The 19945-nt window shown below is 35.5% G+C and overlaps 1 protein-coding gene across 1 annotated transcript in view; it reads left to right on the forward strand.

Annotated features, from left to right (window-relative positions):
• LOC119162266 (uncharacterized) overlaps positions 1 to 19664 on the forward strand; it is a 245562-nt gene extending 225898 nt beyond the window's left edge. The window contains exons 42-55 of the mRNA XM_075878950.1: positions 917 to 1030; positions 2524 to 2655; positions 2900 to 2965; positions 3045 to 3122; positions 3496 to 3650; positions 4404 to 4483; positions 8032 to 8159; positions 11229 to 11432; positions 11625 to 11698; positions 11790 to 11891; positions 11982 to 12152; positions 13860 to 14000; positions 14115 to 14196; positions 14291 to 19664. Of these exons, the coding sequence (XP_075735065.1) occupies positions 917 to 1030; positions 2524 to 2655; positions 2900 to 2965; positions 3045 to 3122; positions 3496 to 3650; positions 4404 to 4483; positions 8032 to 8159; positions 11229 to 11432; positions 11625 to 11698; positions 11790 to 11891; positions 11982 to 12152; positions 13860 to 14000; positions 14115 to 14196; positions 14291 to 14437 (1674 nt within the window). The 3' untranslated portion in view covers positions 14438 to 19664. The remainder of the gene's footprint in view (positions 1 to 916; positions 1031 to 2523; positions 2656 to 2899; positions 2966 to 3044; positions 3123 to 3495; positions 3651 to 4403; positions 4484 to 8031; positions 8160 to 11228; positions 11433 to 11624; positions 11699 to 11789; positions 11892 to 11981; positions 12153 to 13859; positions 14001 to 14114; positions 14197 to 14290) is intronic.
• The last annotated feature ends 281 nt before the right edge of the window (positions 19665 to 19945 follow it).

Raw genomic sequence — 19945 nt, forward strand, 5'->3', positions numbered from 1 at the left:
GTTATTGTTTGATGGATTTTTAGCTTCAAGAAGCTGTTTCTTCTGGATGGATACTTCTCAATACCTTCTATATGCTTATTCATAAGTATAATAATAGCAGGTTGCTGCCTAAGCTGTATCAAGTGGAGGTGTACAAAAATTTGAAAATTTCTAATGATGTATCGGATACTGTTTTATTCACTTTCGTAGTACTTGATTCAAATAGTGCATAAGAAATACCTGATATCTGTAAAATGCTTTGAATAATCTACACCAATGGGAAGACTCTAAAAGGGCAAAACATTGAAATAGCAAGCAATTATTTTTGTTGTTTTAATTATTTGATTACTAAAGTCTGCACAGATATATATAGGTATGTTCTCTGTGTGACCATGTATATGTAATAGTGTTATACAAGCCATGCCTTCATCTTTGCCACCCTGTGGTGCTTCTTGTTTTCTTATGCTTTACAGGTGCAGTAGTTTTGTTCCTTCATGTACCTCACATTTTGTATGCATGACGTGTTGGTGGCATGCACCCCAATAAATTAATGCCATTGTTAACACTTTCTAGCTTAATAGAATGCAGAATCTGCCCTATATTGATTAGCTGTAATTGAAATTGTTTAAATAATTAGTACATTTAAAGTAAGATAATATGATTTTGTCTAAAAAAGAAAAGTACCGGCATCTCCTGGAACTTTGTAGCACGAAGGAAGAAGATAGTAGTATGTAATTTGCATAACCCTATGTGTTTATGAATTGGAGGTCTCATTAATGTGGTGTGTATTTGATGGGATCTGAATGGGAGGTCTCATTAGTATGGTGTTTGTCTGATAGAGTAAGCCCAGTGGTTTTTATTTGCAAGGCCATGACTGTTATGTGCTCTTAATAATTGAATGTGGATTTATCTAACTCATGCTTATCTTCACTTTCAGTGGTTTGGAAATCTTGTTACCATGGAATGGTGGGATGATCTTTGGCTTAATGAAGGGTTTGCCAGCTACATTCAGTACAAAGGCATGGCTTATGCCAGTCCTGAGTGGGAACCTGTGAGTTGATAATTTCTTCAGTTATAAGGCGTGAACTGAACACATTAGTTTCTTAATGTAACATACACTATTTATAACTCTTGGATAATATTACTGTATTATTCACAGCAATATCCTCTGAACATTTCATTTAGAGACGTAAAAAACATATAAGGAGCATGATGAACAGCAAAGTTAATATTCATCAAGTGGCCTTTCTTAGCACACTACGTTCTGTTTCATACGTTCACCTGCATCAACTTGTGTTCAGTGTCATGAATTTTCCCATGAAAACCCGAATTTGGCATTTATACCTAAATGATTTTATCAGTAGGGCTCGAGACAGAGGGACAAAATCACAAAGCAGTCATCTTTTTCATGTGCAAGAGAAATGAGAAAGCCAGCAGTTCTGCAGCCTTAAAAAAGGTGCCTAAAGAAAAGCTACCTTAATCCTGAATATATGTTGGTAATTTGAGCTGTTGGAAATGAAGTAGAAATAACAAGTATTATAAATGTGCCAAAGCAAGGAGAAAGTCGAGTGAAGAAGCAGTTATAGAGATAATCAAATAGCAGAAGCATAGCAAAAAATAAAAATAAACTGAATAGCCTGTACGTGGGTCAATGAGCAGTAAAGCCAGTTGTGATCGTATGAAATGTGTGTACATGCACATCCCATGATGTCAGAGAACATGCATTACACAAAGGCACAGACATTTGGAGAAATCAAAACATTCTCTCCCAATGTGCAATTGAAAACTTGCTTGAGGAACCAGCAATGCAGCAGCTTCCACATCACAGTATAAAACTATAATGTATGCCGCTGCAGTCATTCACTTTGCATTGGCTACAGCAACATTCATGACTGTTGCCTTTGCTTCATCCTGTGCCTTAAGTTTGAAGCAGAAGGCAGGCTTTTTTTAACTTTTATTTTCTTTGTCTACAATTTAAACAAAAAGTTTTTCTATTCCCACCTTTACCCAAAAATAAATACTAAGCACTCATGTACAGAGCAGTTTGTGCCTTTCGTGGAAGCCCTATTTTCTTGTGTGTAGTACTATAAAAGAAAACAGAGATGCAAATGGAAACAAATAAACCCTTAAGTACCTTGACATCTCAGGAAGATGTCACATTATTTTTTGTAGAAAATGCTAATACTGATAAATTAGGAGTTTGGAACTTATAAGAATAATGATTAATTTCTTTCAAAATTTGCACCTATGCATTCACCAAAAAAAGAGAATAATATTACACATTTTTTTATCTGTAATTATAATTGCATTGTATTATGGTGTTGTAAGTGCAATTATATTTAATATGTCATTGTATTGTTCTTTCTGTTATGACCCTCTATGAAGGTTGGATATATTACTAAATAAATGAATAAAACTAGTTTAAGACAGCTGTTAAACCTTATATATTGTACAAAATTTTTATACTCCACATAGTGACTTTAGTTTAATTTGCTTGTTCACATTATATTTCTCATTAGTCTTCACTGTTCTGCTTCATTCTAGGATGCTTTGTTTACAACTGTTTTAGCCAGTGTCCTTGAAGCAGATTCTGTGATATCATCCCACCCAATCATTCAACATGTCAATAACCCAAGTGAAATATCATCACTCTTTGATGTGATATCCTATGCAAAGGTGAGACATTTCATCATTGTAATTAACAGTAAATTTTTTATTCTCTTACAAATAAGAGCCTTCAGCTAGTAAAATCTAGCACTGGTAATGAGATGCATTAGCTATTCAATGGGAAGTTTTACACAAATCCTGGGCATAGCATCTTTTGACTATGTTTTAGTATGCATGCTTAGGACATGATGCAAACCTTGATTAGTTTTCACTATGTGTTCACTGTTTTTAATATGGCAATGATACATTGCAGGGTTCATCAGTCCTTCGCATGTTAGAAGACTTCATGTCAGAAGATGACTTTCGATATGGCATAGCTGTAAGTTGCTATAGACTTTTCTGTACCTCACTGTATGTTTTACTGAACTGTATACTAATCATTTGCCTTCTCTATCCAGAAATATCTGAAAAAGTACAAGTTTGCAAATACAATCACCTTTGATCTTTGGGATGAACTTGAGGCATCATCATCTAGTGTAAGTGATCGTATTTATTAAGCATGTACAATATTGTTCATGCATGAAATTATCAATAATATTTCTCATATGAAAGTAGTCAAGTGTTAATGGTCATTACGCACAAAAAACTAGGTCATGATAACTTGTTGATAAAAATAATAAAAGACAAGTAGCAAAAAGCTGCATTGGGTTGTCCTAAATATTTCTTGTGCTTATTTTACAACTGATGGTTTTAACTTGTTCATTTTTTTCTCTTACTCTTTGCATTAAAAAAATAGATTGAGATGATTGGACACGACCAAGTGACTCTATACTTTCATTTCAAATAGTTCTTTGCACAGTTTTAAGCTTTTTTGTATTTTTAATTACTCATGATAGACTTGTTGTTTAGGGCTTGAGCATAACTAGTATCATGGAAAGCTGGACCAAGCAAATGGGATTTCCTCTTGTTTCTGTGGAAAGAAATGGAAACAGTTTTGATATGAGACAGTCACAATTTTTGATAGATCCAGACACTGTCATGAATCGCAAGCCAACACCATTCAAGTAAGTGAAGTGTCTTTTATTTTATAAGGCTATCTTCAAGCAATAATAATAATAATAATAATAATAATAATAATAATAATAATAATAATAATAATAATAATAATAATAATAATAATAATAATAATAATAATAATAATAATAATAATAATAATAATAATGGATATAGGAAAGTAAATAAGATTAAGGATAGGCATTTTTCTTAAATGTGTTTTTGCTGTAGAACAAAGACCACTCTTACTAACAGTATGAGTGGTCACAGGGCATGTCTGGTAAGCCACAATAGATGCAAAGGCAGAACAGAGGTGGCCAAGCTTCTCTATAGTTTTTGCACTACCTCAAAATGTAATGAAATTGAACATGTGTTCAGGTCCAGCTAATCGCTTATCTATAAAAGATTCTGCTACATTCTAAGAGCAAAGGCTCGATGTTTATATTAAGATTAAGGAACTCCTCTTCCTGTACCGAAAATTGCTTGTACACGAGAAAGTACTTCATTCAACGTCGATAAGTTTTATATGACACACTGGGGCCATTGTTTTAGCATGAGTTTAAGAAAGGTAAAGTGGCCTAACTTTTTGTGCAACTAATCAACTTAATTTTTTTTTCATAAGTAGATTAAAACTGATCTATGAAACAAAGGTTTGCTAGTTTAAATTGATTCAGTGTTTTCTATGATTTTTCATTTAAAAGTCTGAATAACATTCACATGAGTGATAATGAAAATGTCCACACTCGCACATCTTAAATTTTCAGGTACATCTGGAAGATTCCCGTCACATACCATACCAGTGAAGGTAAAACAGGACTGCTTTGGCTGACGAAACCCCAGCAAAGTGAGCAATAGTAATGCATAATATTTACAGCAATATTATTATTCAAAACTGAATTAATAGTGTATGTATCATTATTATTTGTTCACAGCAGTATATTGCATGTAGATCTTTCAGTGTAAGTGCTGACAACACACATTTTTTAAAAAGGTCTAAATACTTTTAGTTGCATGTGTAATAAAAGAAAAACAGTAAGATTAATCTTAACACATCATTGATGAGATCTAACAGACAATCATGCCAAGGAAAGTATAGAGAATAATATTAGACGTAAATGTAATGTAAATGTGAAGAAATGAAAGTGGACGAAATTATAACTTGCCGTGGGCAGGGATCGAACTCGCGACCTTTGAATAACGCACTTGATGCTCTACTAACTGATCTACCACGATGGATATGCCCTTGTCCATTTTATGGGGTGTATATGTCCATTAATAGTGGGAGCGTCAGTCAGCGCCACAAGTGGCTATGATGACGAGTGTGGAACACTCCTGTTTGGCATCATGTAGCATGTGACCTTATTACAATCTGTCAGCTCACCAATAATCTCTTGTATACCATGTAAAGGCACCAAGTCTGCCAAAACGAGACCCTCGCTATGAATAAAGGAAGTAATTTACACTTCTTTCTTTCATTCATAGTGAGGGTCTTGTTCTGGCAGACATGGTGCCTTGACGTGGTATACGAAGAATTTTTATTATCAGCACCGTGCATATAGCATCGCCTTTTAGTCTTGTGTTAATTTATTGATTTTAGTGACTGTTAGTTGAATAAATGAAAAATATAATACACCTTAAGGGGGGATGTGGCAATGGCAATGGTAAATTTGGTCAAAATGTTCAGTTTTATAATTACTTTACTTTCTGTAATTCTAAAACTACGTTTTACATCGTAGTGTGATTTTATATCAAAATAAGTAGTAAAACTTGAGAAACGAGCATTTCACTGGTGGGCTGTTGTCAAAAGCTATGTGAAAATGGGGCATAGCAAAATGAAAATTTGAAGCTTTTTCTTGGCACAGCGCCACTATATTGGCATCATCATAAAGAGAACAGATTGGAGCTCAATATAGCCACAAAGATGCATTTCTACAATGAAAAATAAAGCCAGTTTTCTTCCGAGTTCCGTTTTATCAGCTTCTAGCTCCGATTTTTTTGAGCTCCGTTTTCTCAGGTTTCATTTTTTGAGCAGCTGCTGTCAGTCATCCCTGTGCCATTACACAAGAGATTTAAGCTATAGCCATTCCATTTCCTGCACTTGGATTCTGAGACATTGGTGAGTGCAGTAAAGCTGCCCATATTTGTGTGCACATAATACATACTTTGGTGATTGGCTTTTTGTAAAAGTTGTTGGTAAGACACTATGTCCAGGACATTTCAAAAAAATTTTTGTGTGCTTACTCATATATTAAAAATAAACCAATTGTATTATGGCATAAAATGGACCATTGTAAATATCTCTATACAAAATTTTGACAAACTTGGCCTAATTATTCAATTATTTTGGGGTGACAATGAGAGTTTATCAAGTGTTGTAACTCAAAAGTTATATTAGATAGCCTAAATTCAATTTCAGTTATAATATCAGCACAACAAATGACATTTGCATGCCGAATTTCATTCGTTTAGCTTCATAAATAACAAAAATAATTTTCATTGCCATGTCCCCCTTTAATGTGATATATTGCACGGCATAAAATAGAAGGCTAAATAAATACTACATTAAATACTACATTACAAGTGAACTATAATGACACCACATCGAATAATTTTTCACATATAAAAGATGGCCACTTTGTTAGTAACAAGCTTTGCTTTCCTCAAAGCAAAGCTAAGCTGTTTGTAATGTTGAAATTGTCGTGTTGAATGTGCTTGTTGACTCTGCATAAAACTGGCAAGTTGGAGCACCTTTTCTCGCAGGAGAGTTGGCATTGAATGAAATAAATTAGTGAAACTTTGATAAACAAAAACAAAAGCTGATATGATATTTAGCCATTGCAGCGAATGTCACTCTTTCACACACTATGTAATGCAGGCCAGAGGATTGTTGTAAACAAACATGAAGAGGCTTTATGCAATATACAATGTAAGCCTCAAGTTGTGCCTACTGTATATATAGTTATATGATTTAATACATTATTATGTTTGTGCTATAATTTAACACATAGAAGATGGATATATATAAATGTTGACATGGATGGCAATGGTTCTGCAAACTTAGTGAAGTAGTGTACCACTGTATTGCTATCGCATGCATGTATTATGCATACATACATTAACAGAACACTAATAGCCAACTGTCTAGTACTTGATCCACATGTAGTACATGTATTTGGAAAATTATTGTAAGGGGATTTCACTTAGGGTATTAGGAGATCTTTTTGACAGTGTTAGTAAAGCACAAATAATGAAAAAGAATGAATGAAAGAAACACTGTGTTTAATAAATAAAAATATAAAAAAACAGCTTTGTTCTAGTATCGTTTACCAAGTTGCTCACCAGCTTGGTTTATATACTGCTGCTAATTTGCTTTGCATGAATCAGAGTGCTAATGTGCATACCTTTACCAGCTCAAATGCGGCCCCTTCCACATTAAAAATTTGAGATTGGGCTAGTTGACATTCCATCTTCAACAAACAGCTCAGGAGCGGACAATGGCCAAGAAAAGGAACAAAGACAGCATGTGTCTTTGTTTCTTTACATGTCCATTGTCTGCATCTGTGTCATTTGTTGAAAGTAGTTCAAGTTTCATATAGCAGTGATGCTCTATGACGAATGCATTTTAATACCACAATTGGGTGCCTTAGCTGCCTGTCGCATTTCACCTGGTATAAACACCAAAAAAGTGTGCATTATTTGTAGCAATGTCAAAAAAAGTGTAGATGTTGTGCAAATGTTTTTGTGGCACCACCTCCCATTTTCGGAAGGAAACACTAGGTTGCAAGCAAAATACAGTATGCACATTTTTTTTGAAGGTTATGGTGACAAAAAGAATATTACAATGCTGTTGTTTTTTTTCAAATTCTATACTTTATATTATGCATCACTTGGCTAACACATACTTGTGATTTATTTTGGAAAGAATAAGCTAGTGATGCATCTAAATCTTGCATTAAGACAAATTCACCACAATACGCCTAAGTATGTAGGTGCAAAATTTCATAGCAAACAAGCCAGCATTTAAATAGAATGAGTCAGATCTAACCACATTGTATTCCTGTTTCTACAATATTTTGTACACTGCACCCAGAAAATGCAAAGACCAGCTGGCCACTTCTTGTGGTGGTCAACTTGTCTTTGCATTTTTATGATATAATATAGGCTAATGGGTCAAACCGTAATATCAAGTTTTATCTGAAATCAAGATAGCTTCATTAGATTCCATATTAATTATAAATGTGTTGTACAGTACAAGTTTTCATACGGTCATTATTTTACTTAATCATATCAATTTTTATTATTTGTTTATTTGTTACAGTGCAATGGAGTATTTTTTAACTCGGTGCAAGGATGAACTGCAACCTCTACATATTGTATTTCTTCCCTTTACAGCATTCAGAATAGCAGTTTCTGAAAATTCATGGGTTAAATTCAACAACAATATGACTGGAGTCTTCTTTGTGAAGTATGACAAAAAGAACTTTCTTTTACTTGAAGATGTACTTAAACGGGACATCAATGTAAGTTGAATTTTATACATAGCAGAAAATAAGCGACAGCTTTATTTTCAGCCATCTTTTAAAAGAATTCAGATGCCAAATTCTAGGGTATTACCAGTTTCATCTTGGGTACTATACAGTTTCTTGTATACCACAGTAATGACAGTAGTGTGCGTGATCATGTTCCCAGCAACCTAATATAAGATCATTTCCATAACATATTATCACAATGCATCGAAATACTATTCTTTTTGGCTCACTTTTGCACTTTCTATTGCACCCATGGTATGTGGCACTTGGGGCACGTTGGGGCATTATCCCTCTCGAACTTTAAATGGAGTATCATGGCACTGATATTTTCTTATATTTTACTATGAGACCATTTTATTATAGTGGAATGGCCCAATAAAATAAAATGGTTTCAGGTAGGCATTTTAGTATTTGTAACATATTTTTGCCACTGCAACAATAAACTAAAATTGACAAGAAAATTTGCTTTCCATGAATCAATTATTTGTTCACCAAAAAAGTGCCTTCGAAGTTTATGTTGCATTGTCATAGCTCTATCTCCAATGAAAGCTGTTGAGACATTCTGGAGTGTTCATGCGAATGGCCTGTTTTGTTGCAGATTAGACAAGGTATATGTAAACTGGTAGCGTAACTTCCATAGAAGCTCATTTAACCAGTAGTAGGTGGCTCATTGCCACCGTCGCCATCTACGCATAGAAGAAAGAACTAACAGCAAACAAAAATAAAAAATAAATTATGATGCCATAAACAAAAGCTGTAGGGACGGCATGCATTTGTCCTTTGTGGCATATAGCGCGAAAATAAAATTTTAATCGCTGACCTTTTACGTCCTGTTGTCAATACACTATTTTATTGTGCTTTATGGCTTGCTTATCGCATGCGTGAGATAAAAAAAAGGCCAACAAGAAAGATTGAGAAAGCAAAGTTGTTTTATTAGCTGAATAATGTACTTGCAATATACAATAAAGACTTTGCAGATGAAATTTTGACACAACTGTTTATAAGCAAAATACACTATTTTATTGTGCCTTATGGCTTGCTGATTGCGTGCGTGAGAGAAAAAAAGGAGACCGACAAGAAAGATTGAAAAAGCAAGGTTGTTTGATTAGCTGAATAGTGTACTTGCAATATACACCAAATGCTTTGCAGATGAAATTGTGACACAACTGTTCATGAGCAAAATAGCATATTAGTTCAAAAACACGTGCTGCTTAGTCATGGAAAACCACTGCAGCGAGACAGCAGCCCTCAGAATATCGCTTTGGCAACAGTAGAATACAGCCCCTTGTTGCTTAGTGTGTTCCATTCACAATCACCAAAGGCGAGGACATGCCGGCTGTGTGTCATCGAAGGCAGTCGGCAGTCACAGGACCGGCCATCTACATGCTCTGTGAGCTAGTTTAGCTCTGAAATGTCCCGCCAGTGAACAGCACATAAGCAAATGAATAAGCTACAGAAGGTATGCAAGAAACCATCATGCAAAAGTGAGCGATGTCCATTGACCTGGCAATGCGTCAAACTAAACACAAGCCTCGATAGCAGACTGCCTAGATACGCCCGCCATTTATGGCACTCAACCAAAAAAATGAGGCAATCAAACATTTTGCCAAGTGTCAGATAAAGTGTGAAGAAAATTTGTAGTTAACTATGACATATATAAAATTACGACTATATATTTGAAAAAAAATTATATTGAGTTTTGGTTTTGGTTATCTGTTCCCTCCTCACCTAGTAGTGCTTCAATCAACGACGGGCATTGATGCCTGTAGCAATAGGTTTTCGACAGTTTTCCTTCCAAGTTTCACGACCAATATAGTTTTACCATTGATTAGACATGCAACAACACATTATATTTTGACCTCTTACAGTTAGTGAATAAAGAAGTTAATATGCAGAAATAAGATGTTATTGACTAAAGTGGGCAATAAAAAACTTGTGATTCTTAGATGAATCTCTCTACAGCAGGCCATTAGTGTCCTTTCAAATTGTGATAAAACCTTGTGAGAGAGCCATTTTATTGGCCAGTACGTACTAAATAAAATCTACTCAGTACCACTGAAGACTGCTGATATAAAAGTGAATTGCTTCCCTTCTTTTTTGATTATTCAATGACCAGATTTTAGTGTTAGTGACATCGCATGATGAAAGAAGTGTGGCATTACAGTAGTGCTAATAAAAAGGATATTTCTAATGTATCCAGAATAGAATTCGAAGGAAATGTAATGATAATATAAAAAGAATTTTAGTGAATCATGTTTTAGGGACCTATTCCACTCGGTTTCTACTTTAAACACAGTAAGTTTTGTTTCATATGCTGGACATGCCACCCAACCAGGCATAGTAGTAGTACTGGCCTTTTTCATAAGCTAGCTATATGCCAACCATAGTCCTAACTCCATATCTGAGGTGATGTTCTGGACATTGGTGCATTCCTTCATTCTGTGAAATTTGGTAATAGGGAAATTTATAATGTTTGCAATAGTGGTTATGTTTACAGCAGACCTCTGGGCCAATCAGAACTGACAAGGTGGTCAAATTGAAATGATGGAATTCAGCTGTGCCCACCATACTCTTAACTTTTTCTTCATTTTTACGTAGTACACATTTACATCTTTGATTGTTCTGAGTTACTGCAACAGCTTACAACCAGAAATGGAAATAAGGGGCATTTAGTGAAATGAAACAACTGGCAAAAAGAGGGCAAGATCACACTTTCTTTTGTCTGAGCTTTTTAGATTGGTGTAACTTACAACAAAATGGAAATGAAAACTGGTTGCAAGTATTCAGATATAAAAGTAAGCTTCTGTGTGTTACTGAAGCAATTCCACTGCTGGTGTGAGTCAAGAGCTGAAAACACACTTGGCAGCCAGTCACTTGATCTAGTTATAAGGGAGTTAGTATTATATCCATTGATAAGACACCTAAACGTCAGTTAAACAAAGTTTTTTCACAAAGCTATAGGCTTCAACTACAACTTGACTGATAAAAAGTTAAACCACACATTCATGAACAAGTGTGGCTGCTTAAACACTTATGGTTCAACTTTTTTGTGCCTTACAGGCTTTTACTCCAGCTGACAGGGGAGAACTGTTGGCAGAAGCCTTTTTCCTAGCTAGAGCAGGTCACTTGAGCTACATGTCTGCTCTGAATTTGAGCAGATACATTGTCCAGGAGGACCATTATGTACCTTGGTCAACATTTTCCTCAGCAGTTTCATTCCTGCATCATCGCCTCACTGGCACAGAGACTGGAAAACATTTCAAGGCAAGAGGCAGATTTTTATTTACACATTTTAGAAGTACTAATCCAAGCTTTGTAAAGATGTTTGTTTTTTATTGAAAATAAGAAAGAAACTGCTCCTTACAAGGCAGCCAGACACAACCTAGTATTCAAAATAAAAAACAAGGTGTTTCTCTTATAAATGTGTATATATGATATGGGCATCTTTTCTTGCAGGCATTTATCAGAGGCTTACTCACTGAGGCTTTGAAAGGTGTTAAGTTCAGTGACACAGGAACTCACTTAGAAAGGTAATGTTTTTCTTCCCACCAGGTGTAAGGGCTTACCACTTGTTCTGCTGTATGTTGCTGCTGTTGCTTAGTTTACTTGTATTCCGTGCAGGCTAAGAAGGGCAGCTATATTCAAGGTCGCTTGCAGATGTGGTGAGAAGAGTTGTCTCCATGTTGCAAGTCATGCTTTCAAAATTTGGCTGAATGGAGAATCGTAAGTGCTGCTCTTGCAGTGACATACTGCTGATTTCTTGGCAAAACATTGCATTGTATACGAAATGAAATGTGAAATTTTCTTCTCTAGAGTTGAACCGAACTTCAAGAACATTGTATTTCACTATGGCATGAGGCAGATTGGTGATGAAAGCACATGGCAGCAAGTATTCGAAAAATACCTTCGAGAGCCCAGCCATGCAGAAAAAATTAAAATAATGACTGCTCTGGGACAAGTTCAAGATGAAGCCATACTCTCCAGGTGTGTTGAGGCCTATAATATGGGAAACTTATTAATCTTTGAATGTAGAAGAGCTATGATTTTGCTAGTCAAAACGTAATGTGAACCACTAACTTGCAAAGTTATATTGAGTGTGTACATTATGTTACGGCATGTATACATAAGACAATGATTAGCTTTCTCTTGTTCAAAAAAAAAAAAAGGAAGATTCTATGGGTTGCACATGTTTAGTACATAACCAGGAATAATAAAGTGAGACTTGTTCGAATTTAAGAAGTTAAGTTACATGTCTTTATAGATGTGCTTGCTTTTTCTTTTTTTTTTTCCTGCTCAATTGGTCCCAAATGAGTGTCACTAGGGGTTCATTTGATATTATTACAAATCCAACTGAGTCTCAACATGTCTTCTACTGGCTTTATTTTGGAGCCAAAGGGTCGCATGTTTATTTTTGGGTTAGCATTATTTGTATTTCTTCAGATGTTCATTGGAATCTGATTATTAAGCATATCTTACCAGGACCTTAAATTTCACATGGGAGTTACCCCTTTATTTCAAACAAGCCTTGGCCCAAATTTGTCTTTCATAGATAGAGTTGAGCACAGTCTACTGTTTGACTGAAGATGATGCCGTGTTTCTGAATAATTGCTATTGAGTGTCAAGTAGAGGGACGCTCTAAAATATGGTGATTAGTATATCAGTTCATCTTACTTATACTTTTATGAATAAATAACACTGTGGTGCAACAAAATATTTAATAAAAATAATCAACTCCAGTAAATTTGTATGATCAATGGAGAACAATACTTGGATATAAGGCTTAATGTACTATTTATTTTAAACATTGGCACAACATGGTCATCAAAATTTTTGGTGACATATTTTGCATGTCACTGACAGTACATTGACAATATGGTGGACCTTTTTTAATTGAGCAACAATTGTTCGTGCATAATAATGATAAGTGTCTTAATTGGGTATGAGATGCCCATGTTGTACATCTCATTACCACCACAAGTAACAAGGTTTTTTAATTTTTCATTCAGTCGATTATGAATCTCCACAGTCTCCCTGGAATCATAATGCTGATTGCTTCTACATAGTGAAACAATAGCCATGAGTTTTAATGGGAGGATTGCAATGCTGCTTTAGCATTTGCACAATGCATAATCTGTCACAGACGTACATGCACTAGTGCTCCAGTGCCTGCTGTGGAGGCATGCATCTTTTTGCGAAGACCATGAGATACGGTGCCTCAGGGCCCATGAGGCCAAGCACTTGGCACTAGTGTACTGTGTGACTATGAAATTGACACTGCGTGAGCACACATAAGAATAGGCACAACTGATGCACCCTGCATGAACTTCAAAGGTGGTATATGGCCATTCTGCTGATGTTGGAAATCATTAGTGCAATAAATTAATTAACTTAAAAATTTGTCAACTCTCTTGTCTTTTTATTACATCCTCATTATCTAGTAGACCCTCACCCCTAGAACCACATGAAAGAGAAAAAAATTAATCAGTGAATATAACTAATACCTGTTATATTTTAGGGTGATTGTATATGTAACAACAAGGGCTTTTTCAGGCTAGAAGTGCTAGAAAGTCTAGAATTGTATTCATGCAAGTAATGTATTTTGATATTCTTTTTGTCCCCTCAAAATTTTTTTTTGAACATGTGGAACAGAACTGTAAGTGACTCACTACATACATTCAATGTCAATTCTAGATACCTCAACTTTACTTTTGATGAAACAAAGATAAGAGCTCAGGATATTGGTACAGTTTTTGGGACTGTTGTAAGCAACCCGAAGGGACACAATCTTGCTTGGAACTTTTTAAGAGAAAACTGGAATTCCATAACCAACAAGTAAGTGGCAATGCTGGAAAAGTAAATTTCTGTCAATCATTTTTAATCATTGTTTTCTCATATACATTTTTTTATCATTTGTTTACCGATTGTTCACCGTTTTCATCTTGCTAGGTTCGGAAAGCATTCTCGTACACCAGGAAAATTGCTTCGAGCTGTCTGCAGTGATTTCAACACTCCTGAAAAGATGCAGGAGGTAACAAACTGTTGCTGATTACAGCCAAGTCTTGTGCCTATAATCAGTCGTAGGGTTGCTGCACCAAAATATTTTTGTTTTACTTTTTCTGCAGATAAAAGAGTTTCTCAAGGAACATCCCGAAACAGATGCAACAAAACAGTCTCGGAGAGAATGCCTCCAAGATGTGGAGAACAACATCAAGTGGATATCGAAATTTGAGCCAAAAGTAGCAGAGTCTTTACGGGGATTGCTCAGTTGACCAATGTAGCTCTTTGAGCAGTTCATTACTTTGTCCTAAGCCAGCATATATTGTTAATAGATAATGTTAGAAGAAAGTTCAAAAGAGGTATTTCATTTAAACCTTACTCTGTTCTTTGAAAGAGAACATGCAGCGTGTGTACGATATACTGTGATGGTCAAAAATAGTTTTATGTACAACTTTTTAGATATGACAGATATAAAATGTTCAAACTTGCAGGAACTTAGGGACAAGTCAAAGAACAACTGTTTTTTACCAAAGTGATTTTACAGGAGTCATGTAAATAGTTATTTGTACATACATTATTTTATTGAGAACAAGAATCATATGTGTCATTTTCTACAGAGTATTTCATCAATATCTGCATATATATTATAACATTTGCATTTAAAATTGCCACTGTTGCACATATTATAAACAAAATAAGCTGCCATTATTGTGTGACTGCCAGATATATACAATTAAATTATAAACTAATTGCATTTCATACATTGTCAATATTACATTACATTTTGCTTCAATATTTTGCATGTAAAAGTTATAAGTGGAACCTCTATTATACGGCTTTCACCCAGGCATCATATAATCACCCAGGTATCATATAATTAGGACTTTAAAAATAGCGTGTAACCCATAATGTTGCACTACGAGATTGCAAGGAGTTTTAATTCGAACTACAAGCAATCGCTGTGAGGGACTTAGAAACCAAAACGACTCAGAAAGTAAATACAAAAAGAATACTAATGGGCACATGCCAATCACACATTACTGGGGAGGAGTTGAGTAACTTTCACCACCAAAGCTTTCTCGCCAGTATTCTAAAGCTTTATTTCTTCAATGATGCATTTTTAGGTACATCAGTCAGCTTGATAGAGCCAAGCAGCTACTAGTGGTTTTTTTCAAGTGCAGCAACTTACACAACAGGGGTATAGCCAAAAATTTTTTTGTGTGGGTGAAGGGGAGAGAGGCTTCGGTTCCTCGAACTGAGTGGTCGGAAGGAGGTATGTGCCACAGAAATCAGGCAAGTCTCACCACTCACCACCTGTTTACAAAAAGTGAAAAGGGGAACACAGAGATGGCAAACACCAATTAAGATTTTTGGACATGCTAGTCACTAATTAAGAAAGACCTAAATAAACCATCAGGATAAAACTAGTGATGAACATTGAGAGCTTCGCTGGTTAACCACCTGTACGAAGTGCTTGGGCAGTGATGATTTGTTGCTATTATTATTATATATTAGTATTGCAGCGTCAGGCGATTGCGATGAGAACCAGCTCTATAGAGAGAAAAAGTAAAGAAATGTTTGTGAACAATCAACACACAAACATTAAGATAGAAGAAAACACCAGTAGCGAAAGGGAAGGGATGAGGGGGCAGCCACACGTTGTGGAGACAATGCAAAAATGATGGAGACGGTAAGCGAGAGGGAACTGCTAAATGACAGTGGCACACCTTATCTCATGCAAACCAGTCACACAAAAGGCAGTCATTGACATTGCAGAGAAAAATCTCTTGGCAGATGGAAATATTTTTCTTTTACCACGTACAAACCTCATTACACTACAAATGTGCACGCTACAAAGGCCACAAAAAAACACATTCCTATACCTCACAAAATTGTGCATACGGTAACTGTTTTGAATTACAAATCACAGTGCTCTCACTGCATAAAGCTTGCAAACTGATGATAAACATGAGCTTGCCAGTTTACACCTATGGTAGACCCCATCTCCAAACCCCTTTTCGAGCAATGAGTGGCCACCCTAAACAGATATGACCCTTACCATCAAGGGTAAGGCCCTAGTAGTGGAGGAAAACAGTGAGCAGGCAGAGCTGACTACCTTCACATTTAACTTGTGAAATGCTTCATGCAGAATAAAATACTGTAAATGCCCATTATTGGGCTTGCTGTTTAGCACAGATTGCCATACGAAACAGGGGTTGTGTAATGTTGGGTTGCATATTCAGGGTTCTTAGTGCATTGTACTATCAAATAAAAAAATCTGAATCGTTGCAAAATTTGGTGGTGCATGATTGGTGTTCCACTGCTTATACATAACGTATTTCTTCGAACCAAGGTTTTCATGCAAGAAATTCTTTGAAATCACCCACATGGTGTGACAATTGCACAATTCAAACCATTTGTGAAAGACAATTTTGTATATCTGAAGGTATGCTCTCTATGAAAAGAAATGAGATTTTAAATCATAGCATTCAGGCTCATTGAAATGCAGTAGGAAATGTGTGCCTGACAAGACATTCAAATTATCTCTTTGAAGTTAGGGGTTGTCAGTAGCATAGCGAATATATCTTAAGTGTGATAAGGGTAGTATATGATGAGGACCAAATTAGAGCTAATGTTATTCATAATGCAGTATTATACAGGATAGTTAAGTTATTTTACAATAATATAAATGATGAGGTATGGACACTTTAGTGCAATGTTCTGAATTTTTGGGTGTACACTGTGTTGCCTGTTTTTTACTTAATATAGCTTAGCATGTTTCTGTTCAAGTGTGAATCAGTATGTGCACCACAAAATAAAGGCAGGAGATCAGTGATTTTTTTTTACATTACTTTATGTGTCAACATACTTTGATGCAATTTTGCTTCAGTTCAGAAACATATGTCCTTTCACTGTGTAGGTATATTTTAAGGCAGTAGCCAAACGACACACAAGTTGCATCCATGGTCATAATTCGCACACTTAATAGTGATAACATGCTTCTTCAAACCTTCTGTTTCATTTGAGTCAGTCATTCAATGTGCTGGAGTAGGGTCATGAGTTGAACCCAAGCTATAGTAGAGGCCATGAGTGTATCAATGCATGCCTTTCATCGCATATCATTGCTTTTACATGCAATGCTATGGTCTCACCATTAACTGCATGAAATGACCCTAATGTTCTTTGTCTGTGATGTTATTTCATTTTAAATGTACACCCTTCACCATACATGGAGCATTTCTTTAAGTACTCTTTGCCTTGCCAGTCTTTAGGTTCGAAAAAAGTGCCAATTTGGGCACATCTGTCTTACACCAATCTAACCTATTTAAATTACCTGCAATTGAGTTATTGTGGTGGTAGACATTCATTTTGGTTTTATTTTTTTCCCGTGGGTGCCATTATTTAACGGTAAAAGTGTGCACTTCAAATTATGAGTAGTTCCTTGTCTGAAATTTTCTGATTAGTGTATTGACACCTGTTCATAAATATATGCTGATGTGTGCTGTTAACCCTAAGTCTAGTCCAAAGAGGCACCAAGTCGAACCTTGGTACAATATATATGGTACTATAACCCTTATTGCTTAAAATTGAATGATCTAGAAGTGTGACTTGGTAATTATCCCATGCCTGCAGAATCATTCCCATTGATTGTGGCACTATGGTCAAAAAGTGTAGCTTCCAAGCGTCTTTCACTACTTTTGCTAACCACCCTTGCCCCTCCCATACTCCAAGTACTTCCACTGCCCTTCAATGTGCTTGCATATATGTCATCCTACTCACACTGTCCTGTAATGTATTGTAAAAAATTTGCTTCACATCCTCAGCACTGGCTGTAGGACAGCCACTTTTAATTATTTTATCAGTTATTCTCTTGGCAAGATTGTGTATTTATTGTCCTCTATAAATTTTACTGTAACAGACAAATGGATATTTAAAATTTATATATTTACAACCTATAAAGCCTTAGAACAAAATTATTGTATGTATGAAGGGTATGAGTAGATGATAAAGACACAATTGAAAGTAAGGGAAATAACAGAAATCGTGTAAATGACTAATCTTTTAAGGATGTTGTGTGGTCTTTTTAGATGCTTTTTAGCCTGTAACATGCTTTTATCATTTGAGCATTGGTGTAGTAAATGTTGAAATTGTGGAAATTCATAGTATACATGCAGGAAGGGCTTATAATTATAAAATAATGCTGCGGCAGATGATGCCACTACCTTTGAGCCACAGAATAGGGCAAAGTGTGGCACATTCTAGCAGGTTTATGTAGTGCAATCATAGCGATTTGAAACAGTAGCATCAGAGAAAACTATTATCAGGTAAACATTGTATCAGGTAAAGAGCAAAGATAGGTCCCATACTTATGCCATTGTCACATTCAAACAATTCAATACCTAACTGAAGGTAAATGAATGGTGTTCTTGACTTATGTGCATGCCCATTGTGGCTCACAATTTGTTTTTGTTTTTTTCAACAGGAGATATTCAATGTATTTTTCGCTTAAAAGTGCCTTTTATTACCATACAATTTGTTTACTTTTCTGAAGTAAAAGGCAAAATGGCAAAAAACTGTCTTGTATGGGTGTTTTGGATCACACTTTTGGTAGCATCTCTGCATAAAAAAATGCCTAACCATGGTGACAAGGTTCAGACAGATGCAGTTAGGTGTCCCATTATGCATAATCATTTCCCGTACAACTGTTGTGGTGACAGAAGACCCCTCATGGTTCTGCAGTGAATGAATTTTTTTTTCAAATATTGAATGCTAGTTTGGATGTACGTCTTATAGCCTTCGCCTACAGAACTGGGTCTGTTTCTTTTAAATAGTCATACAGTCAGTAGTTTGCCATTTATTGACTGTTTGCATATTTGTGGATGTTCTCTGCATACATCATGGGGTTAGTCTAATATTTATCTTTATTTGTACCCAGTGAAGACTGCCTGCATAGAGGCTGCCATTCCTGTGACAGCTTTATGTGCCAAAGCATGAACAGTGGCAGCTGTGAATAGAGTTATTTAAAATAATATTTCTCTTGTACTAACAGCTGATTAAGTTGCCAACAAATGCCATGCTTGTCTGGAAGTGTCACCTTAGAGAGTTTGTCCACCATTCACATCAGAATAAATAGTTATAATGATTACATTTGTTTTCTCATGCTAAAATATTAATGAATTTTTTTTTTACCGGCTTACTTTGTATGTGCTTTTAAATCCTCCAAAGTACCAAAGTGTACGGGATATGTGCAAATGCACCTAAATTAAAGTTGGTGTAGTTTTAAAAGGAAACCACATTGTCCTACATGTCATCATTTGTGATCAGCATCTGCTTTAAAGTGTCTTGTTTTCTTATGAATCACACTTTTTTCCCCTCTGTGACCCTGCTAGAATAAAAGAAATTAATGAGGTATACTTGTATGTTTAATGTCAAGTGGCAAGCATTTAGTCATGTTTTGGTGTCCTCAGTATTCAAAATTAAAATATCATTTCATTCAAACTTGTATGTTCTTAAACATGTTTCATTTTACCATTTTTTCTTAAGTTTATCACACTAATATATATGTATCAGCAAAAAGAGCAAAAGTTTTACTGTCATTACAGCATGCATGCAATCTGAAAGCTGCTTTTGCTTGATGGCATGACCTGGGTGTTCTACTGTATAGTTACTGCCAATTTAAGTCCTCAAAGCTGCATCCCCTCTTATACTTTCTCCCCAACAAAATAAAAGATATACATAAGTAATTGCAAAAGAAGCAACTGAGTTACAGTGAGAGCTAC

This window comes from Rhipicephalus microplus, chromosome X, assembly GCF_043290135.1.
Source record: "Rhipicephalus microplus isolate Deutch F79 chromosome X, USDA_Rmic, whole genome shotgun sequence".
In the NCBI taxonomy this organism is placed as follows: Eukaryota; Metazoa; Arthropoda; class Arachnida; order Ixodida; family Ixodidae; genus Rhipicephalus; species Rhipicephalus microplus.